A 22,523-nucleotide genomic window follows, 5' to 3' on the forward strand; every position below is an offset into this window, starting at 1 on the left:
AACTGTATCAACAAAAAGAAATGATGAACATTTTCGATTTCCCTATGCAAATACGTAAAACTGAATATTTCATTGTCCTGGCCACAAAAGCAAAGTCTATAATTAATTAAATAGTTTTTCTTGACTATTTAGGCATGAGTAACTGGAATATAGCACTTAAAATCTGGAGACAAAAATTGTGTTACATATTCATTACTATTTCTAAATTTGCAGGAATAAATTAGATGTTTTGTGGAGATTTGTTTTAAATTTTTCTATTATAAGTGTACATGGAGCGCCCCCCGTAGGGCAATGGGGTACACCGTTCCGGGTCCTTCGGTTCTCGGCGGGGATGTCACGGTGGCTGACCCAGTCCGTGGCCCTAGGGGCGTCCGTTGTAAATGGGGAAAGGTCTTCAAAGGGATAATGTTCGTGATGCCACCTGTGGTATTCGGTCAGGGTGACCGACGCTGCTTAGGGGTCCGCTGGGGTGATGTAATGGCAGCTAGATGGTATACCTTCCCAAGTACCGTATTTTTCTGACCATAAGACGCACTTTTTTCCTCCAAATTTGGGAGGAAAGTGTGGGTGCGTCTTATGGTAGGGACGTAACGTGGGGAGGGGACACCAGCGAGTGGGATTGCACTGGGAGGCAGGAGGCAGAAAAATGTCCCTGCCGGGCTTCAGGAATCAGCACTGGGGAAACCACATGATCCCAATCATTAAAGTGCAGTGAATATTCATTAGCTGCTTCCCCGCCCACCAGTCAGCTGAGCTGTGAGCAGGGAGCAGCAAATGAATACTCCTTCACAGGGACACACATGGTTTCCCCAGCACTGGGTTCCTGCAGCAGCTGGGGGAGATCTGTGTGTCTGGTGGAGGAGAGGGCAGCAGCAGGGGCCAGAAGGGACAGGATCGCTGAATACCTGCCTGCTGGGGCTGTGCTGGATGCTGAGTGCTCCAGCACAAGGACCTGTGTGATGTCAGGAGTGGGCGGGCTGGAGCATCACATGGCAGCACAGAGCCCTCCCTCTTCTGATGTCATCACAGGTCCTGCAGACACCACACTACAATCTGCAAGCTTCCTCCTGTGCTGTGGAGAGGCAACAAGAGGGAGCGGTCTTTGGTGTCATGGGATGGGATGCTCCTGCATTTTACCTCACCACAGCTGGCTGGCTGCCACAATTAAAAGGTTAGTCTTTACAACACACAATAAAGCACTCTGCCACTCCTGTGGTGAACTATAACTCCCAGCATGCCATAGGATCTGTAGGACATGCTGGGAGTTATAGTTCTCCCATGGGTTCTTAAAGCAGCACTCCAGTGTTATTTTTCAGTGCTGAGTGGTGCTTTAAATATAAGCCCTGTGCCTCCATTCTTATACTCACCCTCCAGCGTCTTCATATAGTACTTTACAACCACCACACTGGTTACATAGCTTCCAACATAATAACATATTATTATATATAATAACAACTCATATAATAGTATGTTTGTGTTATTAAATATTTTACCACCTTTTTTGCTTCAAATTTTTTTTCCCTATTTTCCACCTCTAAAACCTGGGTGCGTCTTATAGTCCGGTGTGTCTTATAGTCCGAAAAATATGGTATATCCCCAGGGCTTCCCAGAGTGTAGATGGTGGATGGTGTAAGGCGCAGTGAAGAACAAGGACACAAGGTTGCAGTCTCTTTACCTTTACTAAAGGCTTCAGTGTCCACAGTCCAGGGTACGGACCACAGGGTAGGCAGAGTCCGGCCGGTCTGAAGGCAAATCCAGAGTCCCCTTATCCAGGTGGAAATCAGTAGTCTTTCTCTAGCGCCTGGGTGTTGTAGTACCTCCCTGCTGAGCTTCTTCGTAAGGTCCTCACAACTATTGTAGATGTTATGTCTCTTTCTCTCTGTCCCCCTGATGGATAGGGTAGGACAAACCCGTATGACTGATGGCCCGAGGCTTTTTACAGGGACTCTATCATGCCCCAGCCCCCACAAGTTGCCACCGTGCCTCCTGGGTATAAGGTCGGGCAGCTAACAAGGAATTAACTGTCCTGCCAGTCTCTGAAGTAAAGCGTAGAGATCCTTACTCCCTCGGTGTTCCGACTACCAGATTCTTGCACCTCAGAAGGAGGCAGCCTTTTGCAGGGCAGAACTCCTTCTGGATTCCTCTCCTTGTGCAATGACTTCGTTTCTCACCCTCCACAATTCAATTCCCTTCTAATGTCTCTTCTTTAGGATGCTGCCGCACGTGGGGCAGGCGCAGCTCCATGGCCTTCTGTCTAGGCCTCTGACAGGATCCCACCCCTGTCAGGGGCCCACTACCTGAGAGGAGCTCAGATAGCAGCTTACTGGGTGAAGCCCAGCTCGCTTCTGCCTAACTTCCTGTCCAGACCACCAGTTTTACCTAATTGTGAGGAGTGCCCTAATAGATAGGAGCATAGATCCCCCTGGCGGCCTGAAGTGTGAAGTGTGTTGTGTGGTTTGTGATACCTGGTAAAGTGACCTCCTTTATTGCCTTCAGACATAATATCACACCCCTGGTGGAAGAATGACATTACTGCAATGACCAGGACTCTGGGGCGCTGGATACACATATTAGTAAATCCCAAACCAAACAAACACCCACACTAAAAATAGAAGGGGTGCCAGGATATGAATAATAAGGTCCAGTGCATATAAATACAAATAACCAAAGAAGGAAGAAAAAAAGCACCAAAAGAACCAATTAATAAAAAGGAGTAATAAATTTTATTGAGTCAAAAAATAATAATAATTATAAAAATAACAAAACAGAAAGCCACAGGAAAACTGACAGGGAACACACCATGAAAGGTGGCAACGTGGTATCCACCAGGCAAACCATAATACATCAGTAGATAAGCATCACAAAAACCTTGTTTATCTGTACCCAAGTAAAGCAAACATGCAGGTATGTACATGTGCTTAAATAAATACAAAGTGTATAAGGCACCAACAAGGAATGGCTATGTCCATAAAGGACGTGCATAGACGCTCATAAATGAAAGTAAAAAGAGGGTTTACCTGTGGGACCACGATGCCGCCCACCCCAATGCCGCATTTTGGCTACGTGCCTTCTTCCGCCTACACATATTAGGTATACAGCCAGAGCCGGTATCACCACCCGGCGCACCCGGGCAAGCGGATGGGACACTTGTGGTTGGGGACACCGATGCTCTATGTGGCCCGAGAGCCGGGGGCCCCCAGTGCCAGCATCATGGCTCCCAGTGTTTTAAACTTTGCAATACTTACCTCTCCTCGCTCCTTGCTGGGCGCAGGTCCAAACTCTTCCGCGTCTTGTGACCCAGTAAAGTCTCAAGGTAGAGGGCACAATGATGTCACTACAGAGCACCCTCTGTCATGAGCAGTGCCGAGAGCCAGAATTCACTGAAGAGATAGGACCTGCAGCCAGGGAGGAAAAGTGAGTATTTTCTTTTTTTTATGTATGGAGCATTATATAGTGCCTTGTGTTCGGCCCCCCTGGAACTTTTGAACTTTTTTCCACAAATCCTGCTCCAAACATAAAGATACCAAATGTAAAGTTTTGGTGAAGAATTAACAACAAGTGGAGCACAGTTGTGAAGTTGATCATAATTTACTGGTTATTTTAAATCTTTTTGGAAATTCAAAATCTGAAAAGTGGGGCGTGCAATATTATTCAGCCCCTTTACTTTCAGTGCAGCAAACTCACTCCAGAAGTTCATTGTGGATCTCTGAATAATCCAATGTTGTCCTAAATGCCTAATGATGATAAATATAATCCACCTGTGTGTAATCAAGTCTCCGTATAAATGCACCTGCTATGTGATAGTCTCAGGGTTCTGTTTGAAGCACAGAGAGCATCATGAAGTCCAAGGAACACAACAGGCAGGTCCGTGATACTGGTGTCGAGAAGTTTAAAGCTGGATTTGGACACAAAATGATGTACAAAACTTTAAACACCCCAAAGAGCACTGTGCAAGCAATTATTTTGAAATGGAAGGAGTATCCTACCACTGCAAATCTACCAAGACCCGGCCTTCCCTCTAAACTTTCATCTCAAACAAGGAGAAGACTGATCAGAGATGCAGCCAAGTGGCCCATGATCACTCTGGATGAACTGCAGATATCTATAGCTGAGGTGGGACAGTCTGTCCATAGGACAATAATCAGTTGTACACTGCCACTGCACAAATCTGGTCTTTATGGAAGAGTGGCAAGAAGAAAGCTATTTCTCAAAGATATCCATAAAAAGTGTTGTTTAAAGTTTGCAACAAGCCACCTAGGAGACACACCAAACATGTGGAAGAAGGTGCTCTGGTCAGGTGAAACCAAAATTAAACTTTTTGGCAACAATGCCAAATGATATGTTTGGCGTAAAGGCCACACAGCTCATCACCCTGAACACACCGTCCCCACTGTCAAACATGGTGGTGGCAGCATCAAGGTTTGGGCCTGATTTTCTTCAGCAGGGACAGGGAAGATGGTTACAATTGATGGGAAGATGGATGGAGCTAAATACAGGACCATTCTTGAAGAAAACCTGTCGAAGTCTGCAAAAGACCTGAGACTGGGATGGAGATTTGACTTCCAACAAGACAATGATCCCAAACATAAAGCAAAATCTACAATGGAATGGTTCTCAAATAAACGTATCCTGGTGTTAGAATGGCCAAGTCAAAGTCCAGACCTCAATCCAATCAAGAATCTGTGGAAAGAGCTGAAAATTGCTGTTCACAAACGATCTCCATCAAACCTCACTGAGCTCGAGCTGCTTGCCAAGGAAGAATGGGCAAGAATTTCAGTCTCTCAATGTACAAAACTGATAGAGACATACCCCAAGTGACTTGCAGCTGTAATCGCAGCAAAAGGTGGCGCAACAAAGTATTAAGTTAAAGGGGCCGAATAATATTGCACGCCCCGCTTTTCGGTTTTGGAATTTCCACAAAAATTTCAAATAACCAAAAAATTTCATTCAACTTCACAATAGTGTTCCACTTGTTGTTGATTCTTCACCAAAAATTTACATTTGGTATCTTTATGTTTGAAGCATGATATGTGGGAAAAGGTTGAAGAGTTCCATGGAGCCGAATACTTTCCCAAGGCACTGTATGTTGCCCATACTTTTTGGAGCAATATATGGGGATCATTCTGAATGGAGCATTATATGTGGCCCATACAGTATGGCGCATTATATGGGGCCCATTCTGTATGGAGCATTATATGGGCCCCATTCTGTATGGAGAATTATATGGGGCCATTATTCTGTATGGAGCATTATATGGGGCCCATTCTGTATGGAGAATTATATGAGACCCATTCTGTATGGAGCAATATATGGGGCCCATTCTGTAAGGAGAATTATATGAGGTCGATTATTCTGTATGGGGCAATATATGGGGCCCATTCTGTATTGAGCAATATATGGGGTCCATTATACTGTATGGAACATTATTTAGGGTCCATTCTGTATGAAGCATTATATGGGCCCATTCTGTATGGAGCAATATATGGAGCCCATTCTGTAAGAAGCATCACATAGGCCCCATTCTCTGTGGAGCTTTATATGGGGCCCGTTATTCTACATGGACCATTATTTGGGGTCCATTCTGTATGGAGAAATATATGGAGCCCATTCTGTAAGGGCATAATATGGGGCCGATTATTCTGTATGGAGCATTATATTGGCTCCTTTCTGTATGGAGCATTATATGCAGCTCATTATTCTGTATGGGGTCCATTCTGTATGAAGCATTATATGGGGCCCATTCTGTATGGAGCATTATATGGGCCCGTTCTGTATGGAGCAATACATGTGCCCATTCTGTAAGGAGCATTATATGGTGCCGATTATTCTGTATGCAGCATTGTATGGGGCCCATTCTGTATGGAGCAATATATGGGGTCAATTATACTGTATGAAGCATTATATGAGGCCCATTCTGAATGGAGCATTATATGGGGCCCATTATTCTGTATAGAGCATTATGTGGGACCCATTATTCTGTATGGAGCCTTATATGCGACCCATTCTGTATGGAGCAATATATGTGGCTCATTATACTGTATGGAAGACTATTTGGTGCCTGGAAAGAAATATATCTTGGTACCGTGTTAGCCAGTAGATAGAAAAATATTTAGAATTGAGAGTCCTCAGTGGTTGATACCTTTTAATGGCTAACTGAAAAGATGGTAACAAATTGCAAGCTTTCGAGACTACACAGGTCTCTTCATTAGGCATAGACTAATAGAAATTCTGAAGAATCACATATTTATGCGCAACATAGCATAGAAAAAAAAAAGGAAAAACCATGGATAAGACATAATACTGTATGGAGGACTATATGGTGCCTATAATACTGTATGGGGCAACATATGGGGGCTCATTTTTCTGTATGGAGCGCTATGTGGTGCCCATTATACTGTATGGAGGACTATACTATTTAGTCTAAAATGAAAACTTTTGAATTCCTCAGGGCATGCACTTTGTGCTGCGAGGATTCGCTAGTTTCTGAGCTATTGTAGAATTTACAATACATATCACTCATGTTATGTAAGAAGTAAGTGAAATCTTTGACATTGTACTATATCTATATTTCTCTGCCGTATCTGTGCTTCATGAATTGTGGGATGTGTTAAAGGGGCCCACTGAGATTCTTTCGTCCGGGGCCCATAAAAACCTGAAGTGAGCTCTGTATACAGATTTATTTTTTTTCTTGCCATGTTTCAGCCCGTAGGCATATAGAAGTACTGGTAAAAGTACTGCAATTTCCTGGTTATTAGATATATTGCCTTTTTAGGGTATGCCCCTGACTTTCATTTCTCTGTTGAAGAGAGGAAGTTCAGGGACAGCCTAGTGCTGCTGCCTGTCTGCATTCTGTCTAGGCAGCAACTTCTGTTTTATGCTCATGTATGTGTTGTAATAGCTCCTACAACTACAAGCATCCAGACTTTTTGATACTTCTTATAATGTATTGAACACCTCATTAAATAATATACAGTAGATTGTCTTTTTCAATGCCGTTATATGTAATCTAACAATTAACACTGGTATAAAGAATTTTTTTCCAAAGTTTCTTTATATAAAAAAACTTCAAAAAGTTGCAGGGCAAATATATAATGCAAAAATGATCCATCACCAGTCTCACCAAAGTGACCTCAGTCCATAAGATGAGGTGTTCACGCGTCCATTCAACCAAGCTGTTCTTACTTGTTCTATTTATTTTAGGATTGTAATGTCGCACCGTGAGGCTATGTGCACATGTTCAGTTTTTTTCGCATTTTTTTGGCGTTTTTTGCAATAAAAACGCTATAAAAACTCATTAAAAACGCATACATTATGCATCCTATCATTTAGAATGCATTCTGCATGTTTTGTGCACATGGTGCGTTTTTTTCCGCGAAAAAAAGCATCGCGGTAAAAAAATGTTCATTAATTTTGCGGATTTTCCACGTTTTTCCCACAATTCTATGCATTTGGAAAAAAAGCACAAAAAATGCATCAAAAACGCATGAAAAAAAGCGAAAAAAACGCATGCGGATTTTTGGCAGAAATGTCCGTTTTTTGTCAGGAAAATTTCTGCAAGAAATCCTGACGTGTGCACATACCCTGATGAGGGTATGTGCACACGTCAGGATTTCTTGCAGAAATTTTCCTGACAAAAACCGGACATTTCTGCCAGAATTCCACATGCATTTTTTCATGCGTTTTTGACGCGTTTTTGATGCGTTTTTGTGTTTTCTCCCAAATGCATAGAATTGCGGGAAAAACGCAGAAAATCCGCAAAATTAATGAACATGCTGCTTTTTTTACTGCGATGCGTTTTTTTCACGGAAAAAAACGCACCACCATGTGCACAAAACATGCAGAATGCATTCTAAATGATAGGATGCATAATGTATGCGTTTTTAATGAGTTTTATAGCGTTTTTATCATGAAAAAACGCAAAAAAACCTGAACGTGTGCACATAGCCTGAAATCGCAACTGATAATAGTGATCACTAATCAGTGTTTGTCACGACTTACTTGGAGATCTGGGGCTAGAAAATCACTATGTGTTACGGATCACGGATCTTCCATTTAGCCGTTGTTTATGTTTTATATTAAATGACTTTTATTTCCTTTAGTGCTGAAGAGGTTAATGACCCTTTCTATGTTGATTAGAAACTTGCAGCTCCATCTCACAGCTGTACCTGACCTGGAGATTTCCTCTTCCTATAAAACCTGGTCAGATCTTTCTCTTCCTGGAAAGTGAAAGTTTTCCTTTCTAGCTCTTTGAAGACGCTGTGCTAAATTGATGATTATTGTTGCTACTGGTGATTGCTGCATGCTGTTTTGGGTGTATGTTTGCCTCACTGTCCTCTTCCCATTTGGTTGGTGCATTCCAATCCTTCCCTATATACCTTTCTACCTTTGGTGTGTGTTTTTGTATGTTTTTTTGCTTTCTGTTATTCCTGTCTTTCTTATGTGTTGAAACACTAGCATTTCTGTCTCAGGCCTCCTGGGGGAAGAAGAGGGGACAGCTTAGGGAATAACAGTAGAACAGTAAGGCTGGTGGCCTAAACCTCATCACCTTTAGAGGTACCTTTGGGAGCAGGGATAATTAACGTCTCAGTCCTAAGGACAGTTCAGGGCCCCTTTCCCTAATCACATACAAATACAGTCAGAGCGTGACAGTGTTATTGAACAAATTAAATGTATAGTTATCATCGTCCACTACTTTTATGTTGATGACCTATCCTCAGGATAGGTTATTAATATCAGATCAATGGGTGTGCCACCTCCCCATTGATCAGCTGTTATCAGTGCCTGCCTAATGTGATCAGTTGTGGAACAAAACAGCACAGTGCCATCAACTCTATAGTTCCTTGGCCAGATACTGCCCATTCACAACTATTCATTCAGCATCACCAACAGCTGATCAGCAGTGATGCCGAGTGTTGCACCTCAATCTATCTGATATTGATAGGCCATAAATATAAACGTACAGGACAATTTCTTTAAATGGCATGATTGTATCAATAAATGGTACCAGCACTCATGGCTGCCCTCCTGCGACAAAATTGTGGTTTGCCTTGGTAACTGGGGCCTTGTCACTGCCATCTTGACACTCAGATTTTAGGGGATGAGCAATATTTCTATGTCAATTTTATAGAATAAGTGATCAAATTATCGCAGGTTCAAATTCCTTATGGCAACTAAAAAACATATTGTAAAAATATATTTAAAATATATAATATTCTACTAGTGTAAATCAAACCCCCTTTTCTCTGTTCAAACATAAATAGATACAAACATAAAAGACTATCTTATCAAAATATATAATGATTAAAGGCTTATTCCAATATTCATAAAAGGATATTGTAAGATCGTAAGATAACGCTCATAAGTACAACATACAAGCAATTTAGCAAATTACTGCTTACTAAAATTTTCATACTTTTCTTTTGTTTATAGATTGTTGCTTTGAAGACCGACAACTGGTGCTAGACAACAACAACTCTTACAAGTTTTTTGTTTTACTAAGCTTATGAGCACGGTTTTGAAGCTTGCCAGGATCACTGGTATATGATGTTTCCTCCTAATTGTGGCTAGCTTCAACATAATGTTTGTATGCGAGACAACAGCAGTGGTTGGTCTCCTAAGCAACAAGCTGTAAACAAAACAAATGTGTTAATGTCTCATGAATGCATAAAACAAACCAACATACAGCTATGTCGAAGTAAAAATAAAAAATGATGGTGCTTGAAAGATAGGCAGAAGAAAAACAAAAGCTCAAAAAGTGGGCAATCATCCAATCACAAAGGGGTTTAACCCCTTAATGACCAGAGGTATTTTTGGTTTTGCAATTTCATTTTTTGTTCCCCTTCTTCCCAGAGCCATAACTTTGTTCAAAATGTCCATGTGAGGGCTTGTTTTTTCCGGGACGAGTTGTACTTGTGAAAGACCCCATTGGTTTTAACATATCTTGTACTGGAAAATGGGAACAAAATTCCAAGTGTGGTGAAATTGCAAAAGGTGCAATCCCACAGTTGTTTTTTTCTTTACAATGTTCACTAAATGCTAAAACTGAACTGCGATTATGATTCTCCAGGTCATTACGAGTTCATAGACACCAAACATGTCTAGGTTACTTTTTTATTTAAAGGGAACCTGTCACCCCCAAAATGGCTGGTGAGGTAAGCTCACCGGCATCAGGGGCTTATCTACAGCATTCTGTAATGCTGTAGATAAGCCGCCAATGTAACCTGAAAGAGGAGAAAAAGACGTTAGATTATACTCACCCAGGGGAGGTCCCGCTGTGGTCCGGTCGGATGGGTGTCTCCGGTCCGCTCCGGCGCCTCCCATCTTCAAACGATGATGTCCTCTTCGGGTCTTTACGCCGCGGCTTCGGCGCAGGCGTACTTTGTCTGCCCTGTTGAGGGCAGAGCAAAGTACTGCAGTGCCGGAAAGGTTAGAGAGGCCCGGCGCCTGCGCACTGCAGTACTTTGCTCTGCCCTCAACAGGGCAGACAAAGTACGCCTGCGCGAAAGCTCCGAATCATTCCCGTCCCTAGTGTATGTTGCCCGCTCACAAATGGTATAGCTACCTAGTGCTATCCTGCACAATTGCACAAGTTGCTATTCCAGTTAGCAGCGACCGCCAGAGCGGCACCATGCGCAGATGATGCTCTTTCCTAGCCCTACTTAGGGTGGTTATTGGCGTCCACCAGAGTGATGCTGCACGCACTCCTGTGCGGAAAAAATTTACTTTAGTTTCCCTGGCACCACAGTAGCGGTGTCGAGCGCAAGAGATAAGACCAATAGTGCTTGGGGAGAGAGGTAAGATCTGCGGGTACCTCTGTTGTGGCAACCTGAACTCACTCCCTCAGACATCTGCCCTCACAAGATTTACTGCATCCCAGAATTCTCCCAGAGGACCACTTTTTACGTGGAGATTAATAACGCAACCAAGGTATCCCTAGCAGAATCTCGTCTATTCCCTCAGGAATGACAAGAAGGGAAATGATCTCCTGATGGCATCTCCTACGGAATCCACACAAAGCTCGACCGTAAAAGTGAAAGGGCCAAAGGTAATTGTCCCCTTGAAGGACAATTTGGAGGAAAACACCGCTGTGTCTAGTGAACCTCTTCCTACAGTTACTAGACGCGGTCTTTTTCCCTGCCGCTGTGGATACTTCTTGGTATAATGTCCTGACTGCTGGCAGACATTACAGACCATGGGTATTCGAGCTGCCCGAGACTTAGGACCCGCTTGAGAAACCTCCATGGCCTCATAGGGCTTGGACGCCTAAACAGGGGACTCCACAGTCTTGAGGAAGTTACTGTAGGTGCCAGCCGATACCTCTGCCTACACTGGGCTCGCTCCAACCCCCGCTCGTGAAAACGGAGGTCAATGTGAGTGGATATGGCTATCAGCTTTTCCAGTGTGGTGGGAAACTCCCTAGTGGCCAAGGCGTCCTTCACATGGTCAGCCAGTCCTCTCCAGAACACAGGGATAAGGACTTTATCCGGCCACTCCAGCTCCAGCTGCCAAAGTCCGGAAGTGAACGGAAAAATGACTGACCATGGATGAACCCTGTGTCAAAGCCAGCAGTTGGAGCGCCGAATCATGGGTGACACGAGGTCCCAAAAAGACCTGTCTCAGAGAGTCCAGAAACCTTGGAGCACTCTGCACCACATGATCGTCACGCTCCCACAGCGGCGTTGCCCACTTCAACACCCTGCCCGACAACAGGGATACAATAAATCCCACGTTCGCCCGCTCCGTGGGAAAACGTGAAGCCAGGAGCTCAAGGTGTATGGCAACGTTGCTGTGCAACGTGTCAGATCAGTGATCTGACTTTACACAGTGATGTCCCAACCTGGGACAATGTAAAAGAGTAAAAAAAAAATTATACTGTGTAAAAATATTTTTTTTTAAATTCCTAAATAAAGAGAAAAAAAAAGTATTGTTCCAATAAATACATTTCTTTATGTAAAAAAAAATAAAATAAAAGTGCAAATATTTTGTATTGCCGGGTCCATAATGACCCGACCTATAAAACTGACCCACTAGTTAACCCTTTCAGTGAACACCATGAAAAAAAATGAGGCAAAAAACAATGCTTTATCATCATACTGCCAAACTAAAAGTGGAATAACACATGATCAAAAAGACAGATATAAATATACATGGTACCGCTGAAAACATCATCTTGTCCTGCAAAAGACGAGCTGCCATACAGCGCCATCATCAAAAAATACAGCGTCATCAAAAAATAAAAAAGTTATAGCTCTCAGAATAAAGCGATGCAAAAAACAATTATTTTTATATAAAATAGTTTTTATTGTATAAAAGCGCCAAAAGATAAAAAAAAATGAGGGATCGCTGTAATCGTGCTGACCCGAACAATAAAACTGCTTTATCAATTTTACCACACGTGGAACGGTATAAACGCCCCACCCAAAAGAAATTCATGAATTTCTGTTTTTTGTTCATTCTGCCTCACAAAAATCGTAATAAAAAGCGATCAAGAAATGTCATGTGCTCAATAATGCTACCAATAAAAACGTTAACTCATCCCGCAAAAAACAAGACCTGACATGACTCTGTGAACCAAAATATGGAAAAATTATAGCTCTCAAAATGTGGTGATGCAAAAACTATTTTTTGCAATAAAAAGCATCTTTTAGCGTGTGACAGCTGCCAAACATAAAATCCCGATATAAAACCCCACTATAAATAGTAGATCAAACCCCCTTTATCACCCCCTTAGTTAGGGAAAAATATAAAAATATTTTTTTTTTATTTATTTCCATTTACCCGTTAGGGTTAGGGTTATTGTTGGGACTAAAGTTATGGTTAGAGTTGTGGCTAAAATTAAGGTTAGGGTTGGGGCTAAAGTTAGGGTTTGGATTAGGGTCAGGTTGGGATTATGTTTACGGTTGGGGTTAGGGTTGGGATTAGGGTTAGGGGTGTGTCAGGGTTAGGGGTGTGGTTAGGGTTATGGTTAGGGTTGGGATTAGGGTTAGGGTTGTGTTGGGGTTAGGGTTGGAGTTAGAAATGAAGTTTTTACTGTTTAGGTACATCAGGGGCTCTCCAAACGCAACATGGCGTTCGATCTCAATTCCAGCAAATTCTGCGCTGAAAAAGTCAAACTGTGCTCCTTCCCTACCGAGCACTGCGGTGCACCCAAACAGTGGTTTACCCTCACATATGGGGTATCAGCAAAGTCAGGACAAATTGGACAACAACTTTTGCAGTCCAATTTCTCCTGTTACCTATCAAGAGCCCTGCTGCAGACTTACAGCAGGAGTCGGCGCACGTGTTACAGAAGGACAGAGAGAGAGTAAGGAGCACTGTGGTGAGGTTACCTGCTGGAGCACAGGACCAGAGACACGTGACCTCCGGGGGAGTGGACTGAGGCAGAGCCAAACGCCGATTGGCAGCGGTGACCGGCGGAGCCGGAGAGTAGTCTGAACATGCCGAAGTCAAGCCGGGAGGTCGATGTAGTGCCCAGAGGGTGAGACATAAGCGTGGTAAGGATGCAGCAAAAGGTCGGGGAGCCAAAGAGAGCGGTGCAGTACAAACGGGGCAGAAAAGAGGGAAGTTAGAGTACCAAAAGAAGTTCAAAGCCAGAAACAGACAATTAGCACAGAGTCACAAGGCAAAAGCACAGAACAAGAAAACTGACCGAGTCATACACAAGAAAGCAATCGGACAACAGTATGCAAGCACACCAGGGGGTCAGACACACAGCCAAGACAGATGTATCACTGACAAGGATCCTCATATGAAGGCGGGTAAATATAGCCCTCCCCAAATCAGAAGGAGGCTATTCAAATTAACCCCAAGAGGACAGGTAAGGAACCCAGTCCACAACTAAGACATTACCCTTGTGAAAATAAATATTTAGGGGCTAGAAAAATCATTTTTGTGGAAAAAAAATTTCACGGCTCTGTATTGTAAACTTTAGTGAAACACTTGAGAGTTTAAAGTTCTCACATCACATCTAGATAAGTTCCTTGGGGGGGGTCTAGTTTCCAAAATGTCACTTGTGGGGGGTTTCTACTGTTTAGACATATCAGTGGCTCTGCAAACGCAACATGACGCCTGCAGACCATTCCATCAAAGTCCGCATTCCAAAATGTCACTACTTCCCTTCTGAGGCCCGACGTGTGCCCAAACAGTAGTTTTCTCCCACATATTGGGTATCAGCATACTCTGTGCTCACCACTAGTGATGAGCGAGTATACTCGTTGCTCGGGTTTTCTCGAGCACGCTCGGGTAGTCTCCGAGTATTTGTTAGTATTCGGAGATTTAGTTTTCATCGCCACAGTTAAATTATTTACAGCTAATAGCCAGCCTGAGTACATGTGGGGGTTGCCTGGTTGCTTGGGAATTCCCACATGTATTCAAGCTGGCTAGTAGCTGTAAATCAATCAGCTGCGGCAATAAAAAACTAAATCTCTGAATACTAACAAATACTTGGAGATCAACCGAGCGTGCTCGGGAAAACCCGAGCAGCGAGTATACTAGCTCATCACTACTCACCACACATCTAGATATATTCCTTAGGGGCTCTACGTTCCAAAATTATGTCACTTGTGGGGAGTTTTCACTGTTTAGGCACATCAGGAGCTCGCCAAACGCGACATGGCATCCAATCTCAATTCGAGCAAATTTTGCATTGAAAAGTCAAACAATGCTCCTTCCCTTCCGAGCTCTGCCATGCACCCAAACAGTGGTTTACCCCCACACATGGGGTATCGGCATACTCAGTACAAATTGCACAACTTTTGGGGTCCAATTTCTCCTGTTCCCCTTCGGAAAAATAAAACAAATTAGATCTGATGTAATTTTTTTGTGAAAAAAAGTTAAATGTTCATTTTTTTTAAACATTCCAAAAATTCCTGTGAATCACCTGAAAGGTTAATAAACTTCTTGAATGTGGATTTGAGCACCTTGAGGGGTGCAGTTTTTAGAATGGTGTCACACTTGGGTATTTTCTATCATATAGACCCCTCATAGTGACTTCAAATGTGATGTAGTCCCTAAAAAAAAAAATGGTGTTGTAAAAATGAGATTTTTTTTTTTTTTACTTTTTGCATTTTTTAATAGTCTTCATGGGAGACTAGAAGTTTCAGTTTTCCAATCAGCTCTGCTACATACAAGTGATGATCAGATTTGATGTGGGCTCAGCGCCGGAGCCCACATCAAAGGGAGGAAGTCTGACATCGGCATACTATTACGTCCAATGTTGGAAAGGGGTTAATAGAAATTGTGTTAATTGAACTTTCACCAACTAGCAACTAGAAAATGAAATGAAAGAATGAGATATTTCTTACTGTGTAAGAAAAGAGAACCAGCAATTAATAATTGTCTCTTTTTTATTAACAGGTTCCATATATGATATCAGTGGGTCCGAGTGTTGTTTGTCTACTGGGGATTTGTTGAAAGTTGTGGATAAAGAGTTGGTGTGTGTTAAACTGGTAAATCTCCAAACTGGAAAAGAACAGAAGCTGCCACATCACTTCAATGGTAAGCATGTAATATTTAATAGTTTCTGAGATTTTTTTTTTTTGGTGACACATTGTACTTATGCTAGTGATGGGTTGATTTGTTTTGCATTGATTAAATAAACTTGCGTAATAATAAAAAAATAGCAATTTTCAAACGTTTAAGTTTTCTATCTTCAAAACAGTAGTCAAACCACGCAAAATAGTTAATAAAGATTTACCATATGTCATTTTTCAAACTTTGAAGATATTTTTTTTGTGACTCATCCACTTATGAGGTGGCTTTGAAAGGCCCCTATGTTAGAAACACTACATAAATAACCCCTTTTTAAAATGTGTCCTCTTCAAAGTTGTCAAAACAACATTAGGAAATTTGTTCACTCTTCTGGAGTGTAAGGATATGTTCTACGTTCAGGATTGCATCAGGATTTGATCAGGATTTGACGCAGGTAAAATCTGCACCTGAGGTCACTGGCAGGTCACCTGTGTTTTTCATGGGTTTTTTTATGCGTTTTTTTCATGCGGATTTGTGTGTGTTTTTGTAAGCTCAATAAAGATATACAAAAAAAAAAGAACTGTGATGTAATTTCTTGTCCAACCTCATCATTTACATACTCCATTGAAGAATATACACACATAGATAGATAGATAGATAGATAGATACCTTAGATGGTTACAATAGATAGATACGATACATATCTATCGTATCTGTCTATCTATCGTATCTGTCTATCTATCGTATCTATCTATGGATCTATCTATCGTATTTATCTATGGTATCTATCTATCGATATATCTATCTATTATCTACCGATATATCTATCTATAAATATATCTATATATATATATATATATATATTGATAGATAGATAATAGATAGATACAATAGATAGATAGATAGATAGATACGATAGATATCTATCATATCTATCTATTGTATCCATCTATTGTATCTATCATACTGTATCTATCTATCTATTGTATCGATCTATCATATCTATCTATTGTATCCATTTATCTATCGATATATCTATCTATAAATATATCTATCTATATATAGATATATCGATAGATAATAGATAGATAATAGATAAATATAATAGATAGATACGATAGATAATAGATAAACAGATGATTGATAAATATGATAGATAGATAGATAGATAGATAGATAGATAGATAGATAGATAGATGGATACGATAGATATATATGATAGATGGATCACACAAGCCAGAAACTCGGACGAGTCTCGCATCTTAATACCCGGCACTGCCGCCGACACTCGGGTGCGGAGCGTGCAGCTGCATGTATTTCTATGCAGCTGCGCGCTCCACTCCCGAGTGCCGGTGCCAGTGTTGGGTAGTAAGATGCGAGACTCCTCCGAGTTTCTCGCATGTGTGATCCCGGCCTTAAATAAAGACACACACACGAAATCTGTGTTAGGCCGGGGTCACACTCGCGAGAAACTCACACGAGTCTCTCGCTTCAATACCCGACACTGCCACCGGCACTCGGGAGTGGAGCGTGCGGCTGCATGTATTTCTATGCAGCTGAACACTTCGGTCCCAAGTGCCCACGGCAGTGCCGGGTATTGACGCCGGCCTTAAACGCAATATGTTTCATTAAAAAAAAACTTTAAAAAAAATTGGCGTGGCTCCCGTGCAATTTTCTACACCAGAGAGCGAAAGCCAGCGCCTGGGGACTGATGTTTGTAGCCTGGGAAGGGGTTAATACCCATGGAGCTTCCCAGGCTATGAATATCAGCCCGCAGCTGTCTGCGTAGCCTTTACTGGCTATAAAAATAGGGGGACCCCCAAAAAAAATGACGTGGGGTCCCCCTATATTTTATAGCCTATATTCATAGCCTAGAGAGGGGACATGGATATTGCCCCCCCGGCTACAAATACCAGCCCACAGCCGCCCCAGAAATGGCACATCTGTAAGATGCGCCAATTCCAGCACTTAGCCCCTCTCTTCCCACTCCCCTGTAGTGGTGGGATATGGGGTCATAAGGGGTTAATGTCACCTTGCTAATATAAGGTGACATTAAGCCTGGTTAATAATGGAGAGGCATCAATAAGACGTCTATCCATTACTAATCCTGTTGTAGTGAGAGTGTAAAAAAATAATAAAGACACAGCCAGAAAAAAGTATTTTATTATTCTTAATTTCACCATACTTACCATACTTGAGCACCTGCAAAAAAAGGAAAAATAATAAACCAACCATATACTTACTTTTTGCCATAGTCCAATTAATAATGAATGTCCCACGATGATCTCCCCTATAGAACAGTGACATCGGGTGATGTCACCGCTCTATAGGCCCTCCAGTGACACACTGACAGGAGACAATGGCTCCTGCAGTGTATCACTGAGGTTACCTTAGTTCAGAGTCTCACTTTATGGCAAAGCTGTGTTGAAATTTTCCCACACAGCAGTGCCACAAGTGAGACTAGGGACTATTTTCTCACAGGGGTGGAGGAATACAGTGCGGAAGGATACCTTCCTCCCATCATTGTGGGGAATATATTGTGGAAGGATACCTTCCATCATTGCATTCCTGGAGCCCCTGGAGAGCGGTCACATCAGCTGATGTGGCTGCTCTCCATGGGAGATCGTCATGGGACACTCGTTTTAATTGGATATCTGCGGATCAGGGAGTATATTGTTTGTTTATTATTTTATTATTTCTTACAGGTGACAATGGCTTCGGGGATCAAGGTGACGGTGAGTTGATGGTGAGTATGTATTCTATGTTTAATGTACTGTATTTCTATATGTATGTATTGTATGTACTGTATGTATTTACTGTATGTATGTTATGAATGTTGATAGCAAAATCAGGCAGCATAGTTAGATACACACGGGGGGGGGGAGAGACTGCAAACACTAATTAGTGCCAGAAAACCCCCCTACCGAGAGAAAAGACCAACTCCATAACAGTCTATGATAGCAGGAGAAAACTAGGAGCATGCAAATGTTTTTAATTAAAACGAGGCTTTATTAGTAAATATATAATTAACATGCTTAGTAGCAAAGTACAAAAAAGAACACACAAAGCACACATGAGTACAAAATTAAAGCAAGGATGTTTTAAAAGAGAAGTAGATAGACCTCCGGTGTACACGTGCCAGGAAGCCTATTGGTGCATAGGATATATTAAACGCAGGCAGCTGCTGCGAACACCCATATTAAAATAGTGATAAAGTACATGCCATGTGGCATAAGGATTACAAGGCTAAAGCTGCAGCGCTTACCCGTGAGAGGCACCAGGCAGGAGACACCGGTTGGGGTCCACCGAACGCGACCCCCGACGCACGTTTCGCCCGCAAAACACAGGGCTTTTTCAAGGGAAGGTTCACCGGAGGTCTATCTACTTCTCTTTTAAAACATCCTTGCTTTAATTTTGTACTCATGTGTGCTTTGTGTGTTCTTTTTTGTACTTTGCTACTAAGCATGTTAATTATATATTTACTAATAAAGCCTCGTTTTAATTAAAAACATTTGCATGCTCCTAGTTTTCTCCTGCTATCATATCATGTTATGAATGTTGCATGTTCTGTATGTATGTAAAGTATGTTGCATGTTGTATGTAGCATGTTGCATGTCGTATGTTGCATGTTGCATGTTGTAAGTCACATGTTGTATGTCGCATGTTGCATGTCGCATGTTGCATGTCGCATGTTGCATGTTGTATGTCGCATGTTGCATGTTGTATGTCGCATGTTGCATGTCGCATGGTGTATGTTGTATGGTGTATGTTGTATAGTGTATGTTGTGTGTTGCATGTGCACACAGTCTAGACGAGTCCGGCTCTGCTACATCTGAATGCATGACATCCAGATGTAGCAGAGCCTGTAGATGATCACCGGAGATAACTCTCCAGTGATCACCTACACTACAGCATTCTCACAATCAGCTGATCAGCTGTTTGTGAGACCCAGACTAGTGACCGGAGATAACTCCCAGTTACAAGCATGGCAGTTCTCGTGATAAGATAAGTTATCGCGAGAACTGCAGTGGATGAGGGACTTCCAGTGGCGGGACAGGTGAGCCGGCAGACATGCGTAGTAAACTGCATTTACGCAGTTTCTACGCATGAGACTAATCATTAGATGCGGTTTTACCGCATCTAATGATAGTCTATGGTAAATTTACGGCGTGGCGACGGAGCGTCGCCGCATTGTAAACAGACATGCTGCGTTCTGAAAAGACGCGCCGCATGTCTGTTTACGTGGGTCTGCTGCCTGCATGTTTTACCGTATAGTAGAGACAGGATTTCATGAAATCCCCTCCACTATGCTGTAAAATCTGGACGCTGCGTGTTTGACGCTGCGGCTCTACGCAGCGTCATACACGCATTTCCTGAACATGGAAACATACCCTTAAACGTATTAAAGCAAACTTAGGATGTGCAACCTGACTCAAACTCAGGCCTCAGAAATGAAGAGCATTTTGTGGATTTTGGGGTGTATTTATTAGGATGTTTTCCAGGCACTCGGCATTACAAAATTAGGGGCATGTTAATTTTATTCTATGTGTTAGCACAATTATTATGATTTTTTTTGCTTTTGCACAATAAAAACCCTTAAAAATATTTTCTGTATTACCATATTCCATAACTTTTTAACAAAATGGAACGCTTGCCAGGGCCGTGGAGTACTCGGTACCGGGCCGGGACTTAAGGGAATGTGTCACGGCGTCGGCGACCCGGTCCGTGGCCCTGTGCGCCCATGTAAAAGGGAAATGTCTTTAAGGAGGTTTGTGAATAAAGTTTGTTTGTGACGCCACCTGTGGTATTCGGTCAGTAGGGACTGACGCTGCTTAAAGGAGTCGTCTGGGGCGATGTTATGGCAGCTAAGAGGGTATGAGCTCCTGGTGTACAGATGAGAATGATGAGTGGTGCAGTAAAGAACGAGGACACAGGTTTGCAGTCTCTTTACCTGGTTTACTGGAGGCTTCAGGCATCCACAGTCCAGGGCCTCAGATCACAGGTACAGGCAGGGTGCGGCCGGCTTGGAAGCTAGTTCAGAGTCCTCTTTACCAGGTGGAGATGAACGCCTTCCTACTAGCACTTTGGTGTAGTCCCTTGCTGCCTGTGGCTTCTATCAAGGTCCTCACAGTTCTCTCTGTCCTCCATAAAGGTGGGACACTAACCCATATGACAGGTGGCTCAAGCCTTTTTACAGGGTCTCTATGCACTACTGTGTCTCCTGGGTATTACGGTGGACAGGTTACGTGTAGTCCAGCTGTCCTGCCGGGTTTTGCTGTGCCACTTAGAGTCCAACACAACCTAGGTCTTCCGGCTACCGGTGTCTGCACTCTGCAGGAAGGTAGCCCAGTCGTGGCTATTCTCTCCAGTTGTTACTCTCATGTGCTTCGCTTTCCTGCATGCTCACTACAAATCTGTTGTTCTTTCTTCTGTATATCTTTCTCCAGGAGCTGCAGCACCCTCTTGGCTGCACGACCCCTTCAGTCCCTCCGACACTCACTGTCTGACTGCTCTCTCTTCTGTCTCTCTGACAGACTGTCTAACTTTCCCTCTAGACCAGAATATATATATATATATATATATATATATATATATATATATATATATATATATACAGTGGGGCAAAAAAGTATTTAGTAATTTACATCATAGGTAGCCCTCAACTATGGGAGACAAACTGAGAAAAAAAAATCCAGAAAATCACATTGTCTGTTTTTTTATCATTTTATTTGCATATTATGGTGGAAAATAAGTATTTGGTCAGAAACAAACAATCAAGATTTCTGGCTCTCACAGACCTGTAACTTCTTCTTTAAGAGTCTCCTCTTTCCTCCACTCATTACCTGTAGTAATGGCACCTGTTTAAACTTGTTATCAGTATAAAAAGACACCTGTGCACACCCTCAAACAGTCTGACTCCAAACTCCACTATGGTGAAGACCAAAGAGCTGTCAAAGGACACCAGAAACAAAAATGTAGCCCTGCACCAGGCTGGGAAGACTGAATCTGCAATAGCCAACCAGCTTGGAGTGAAGAAATCAACAGTCGGAGCAATAATTAGAAAATGGAAGACATTCAAGACCACTGATAATCTCCCTCGATCTGGGGCTCCACGCAAAATCCCACCCTGTGGGGTCAGAATGATCACAAGAACGGTGAGCAAAAATCCCAGAACCACGCGGGGGGACCTAGTGAATGAACTGCAGAGAGCTGGGACCAATGTAACAAGGCCTACCATAAGTAACACACTACGCCACCATGGACTCAGATCCTGCAGTGCCAGACGTGTCCCACTGCCTAAGCCAGTACATGTCCGGGCCCGTCTGAAGTTTGCTAGAGAGCATTTGGATGATCCAGAGGAGTTTTGGGAGAATGTCCTATGGTCTGATGAAACCAAACTGGAACTGTTTGGTAGAAACACAACTTGTCGTGTTTGGAGGAAAAAGAATACTGAGTTGCATCCATCAAACACCATACCTACTGTAAAGCATGGTGGTGGAAACATCATGCTTTGGGGCTGTTTCTCTGCAAAGGGGCCAGGACGACTGATCCGGGTACATGAAAGAATGAATGGGGCCATGTATCGTGAGATTTTGAGTGCAAACCTCCTTCCATCAGCAAGGGCATTGAAGATGAAACGTGGCTGGGTCTTTCAACATGACAATGATCCAAAGCACACCACCAGGGCAACGAAGGAGTGGCTTCGTAAGAAGCATTTCAAGGTCCTGGAGTGGCCTAGCCAGTCTCCAGATCTCAACCCTATAAAAACCTTTGGAGGGAGTTGAAAGTCCGTGTTGCCAAGCGAAAAGCCAAAAACATCACTGCTCTAGAGGAGATCTGCATGGAGGAATGGGCCAACATACCAACAACAGTGTGTGGCAACCTTGTGAAGACTTACAGAAAACGTTTGACCTCTGTCATTGCCAACAAAGGATATATTACAAAGTATTGAGATTAAATTTTGTTTCTGACCAAATACTTATTTTCCACCATAATATGCAAATAAAATGATAAAAAAACAGACAATGTGATTTTCTGGATTTTTTTTTCTCAGT

At 42.6% G+C, this 22,523-nt stretch overlaps 1 protein-coding gene across 1 annotated transcript in view; it reads left to right on the forward strand.

Moving 5' to 3' along the window:
• The window catches only part of THEMIS2 (thymocyte selection associated family member 2), a 280,303-nt gene that overhangs the window by 133,710 nt on the left and 124,070 nt on the right, over window positions 1-22,523 (forward strand). The window contains exon 2 of the mRNA XM_077295769.1: window positions 15,355-15,495. Within this exon, the coding sequence (XP_077151884.1) occupies window positions 15,355-15,495 (141 nt within the window). The remainder of the gene's footprint in view (window positions 1-15,354; window positions 15,496-22,523) is intronic.

The sequence above is a fragment of the Ranitomeya variabilis genome, chromosome 3 (assembly GCF_051348905.1).
Source record: "Ranitomeya variabilis isolate aRanVar5 chromosome 3, aRanVar5.hap1, whole genome shotgun sequence".
In the NCBI taxonomy this organism is placed as follows: domain Eukaryota; kingdom Metazoa; phylum Chordata; class Amphibia; order Anura; family Dendrobatidae; genus Ranitomeya; species Ranitomeya variabilis.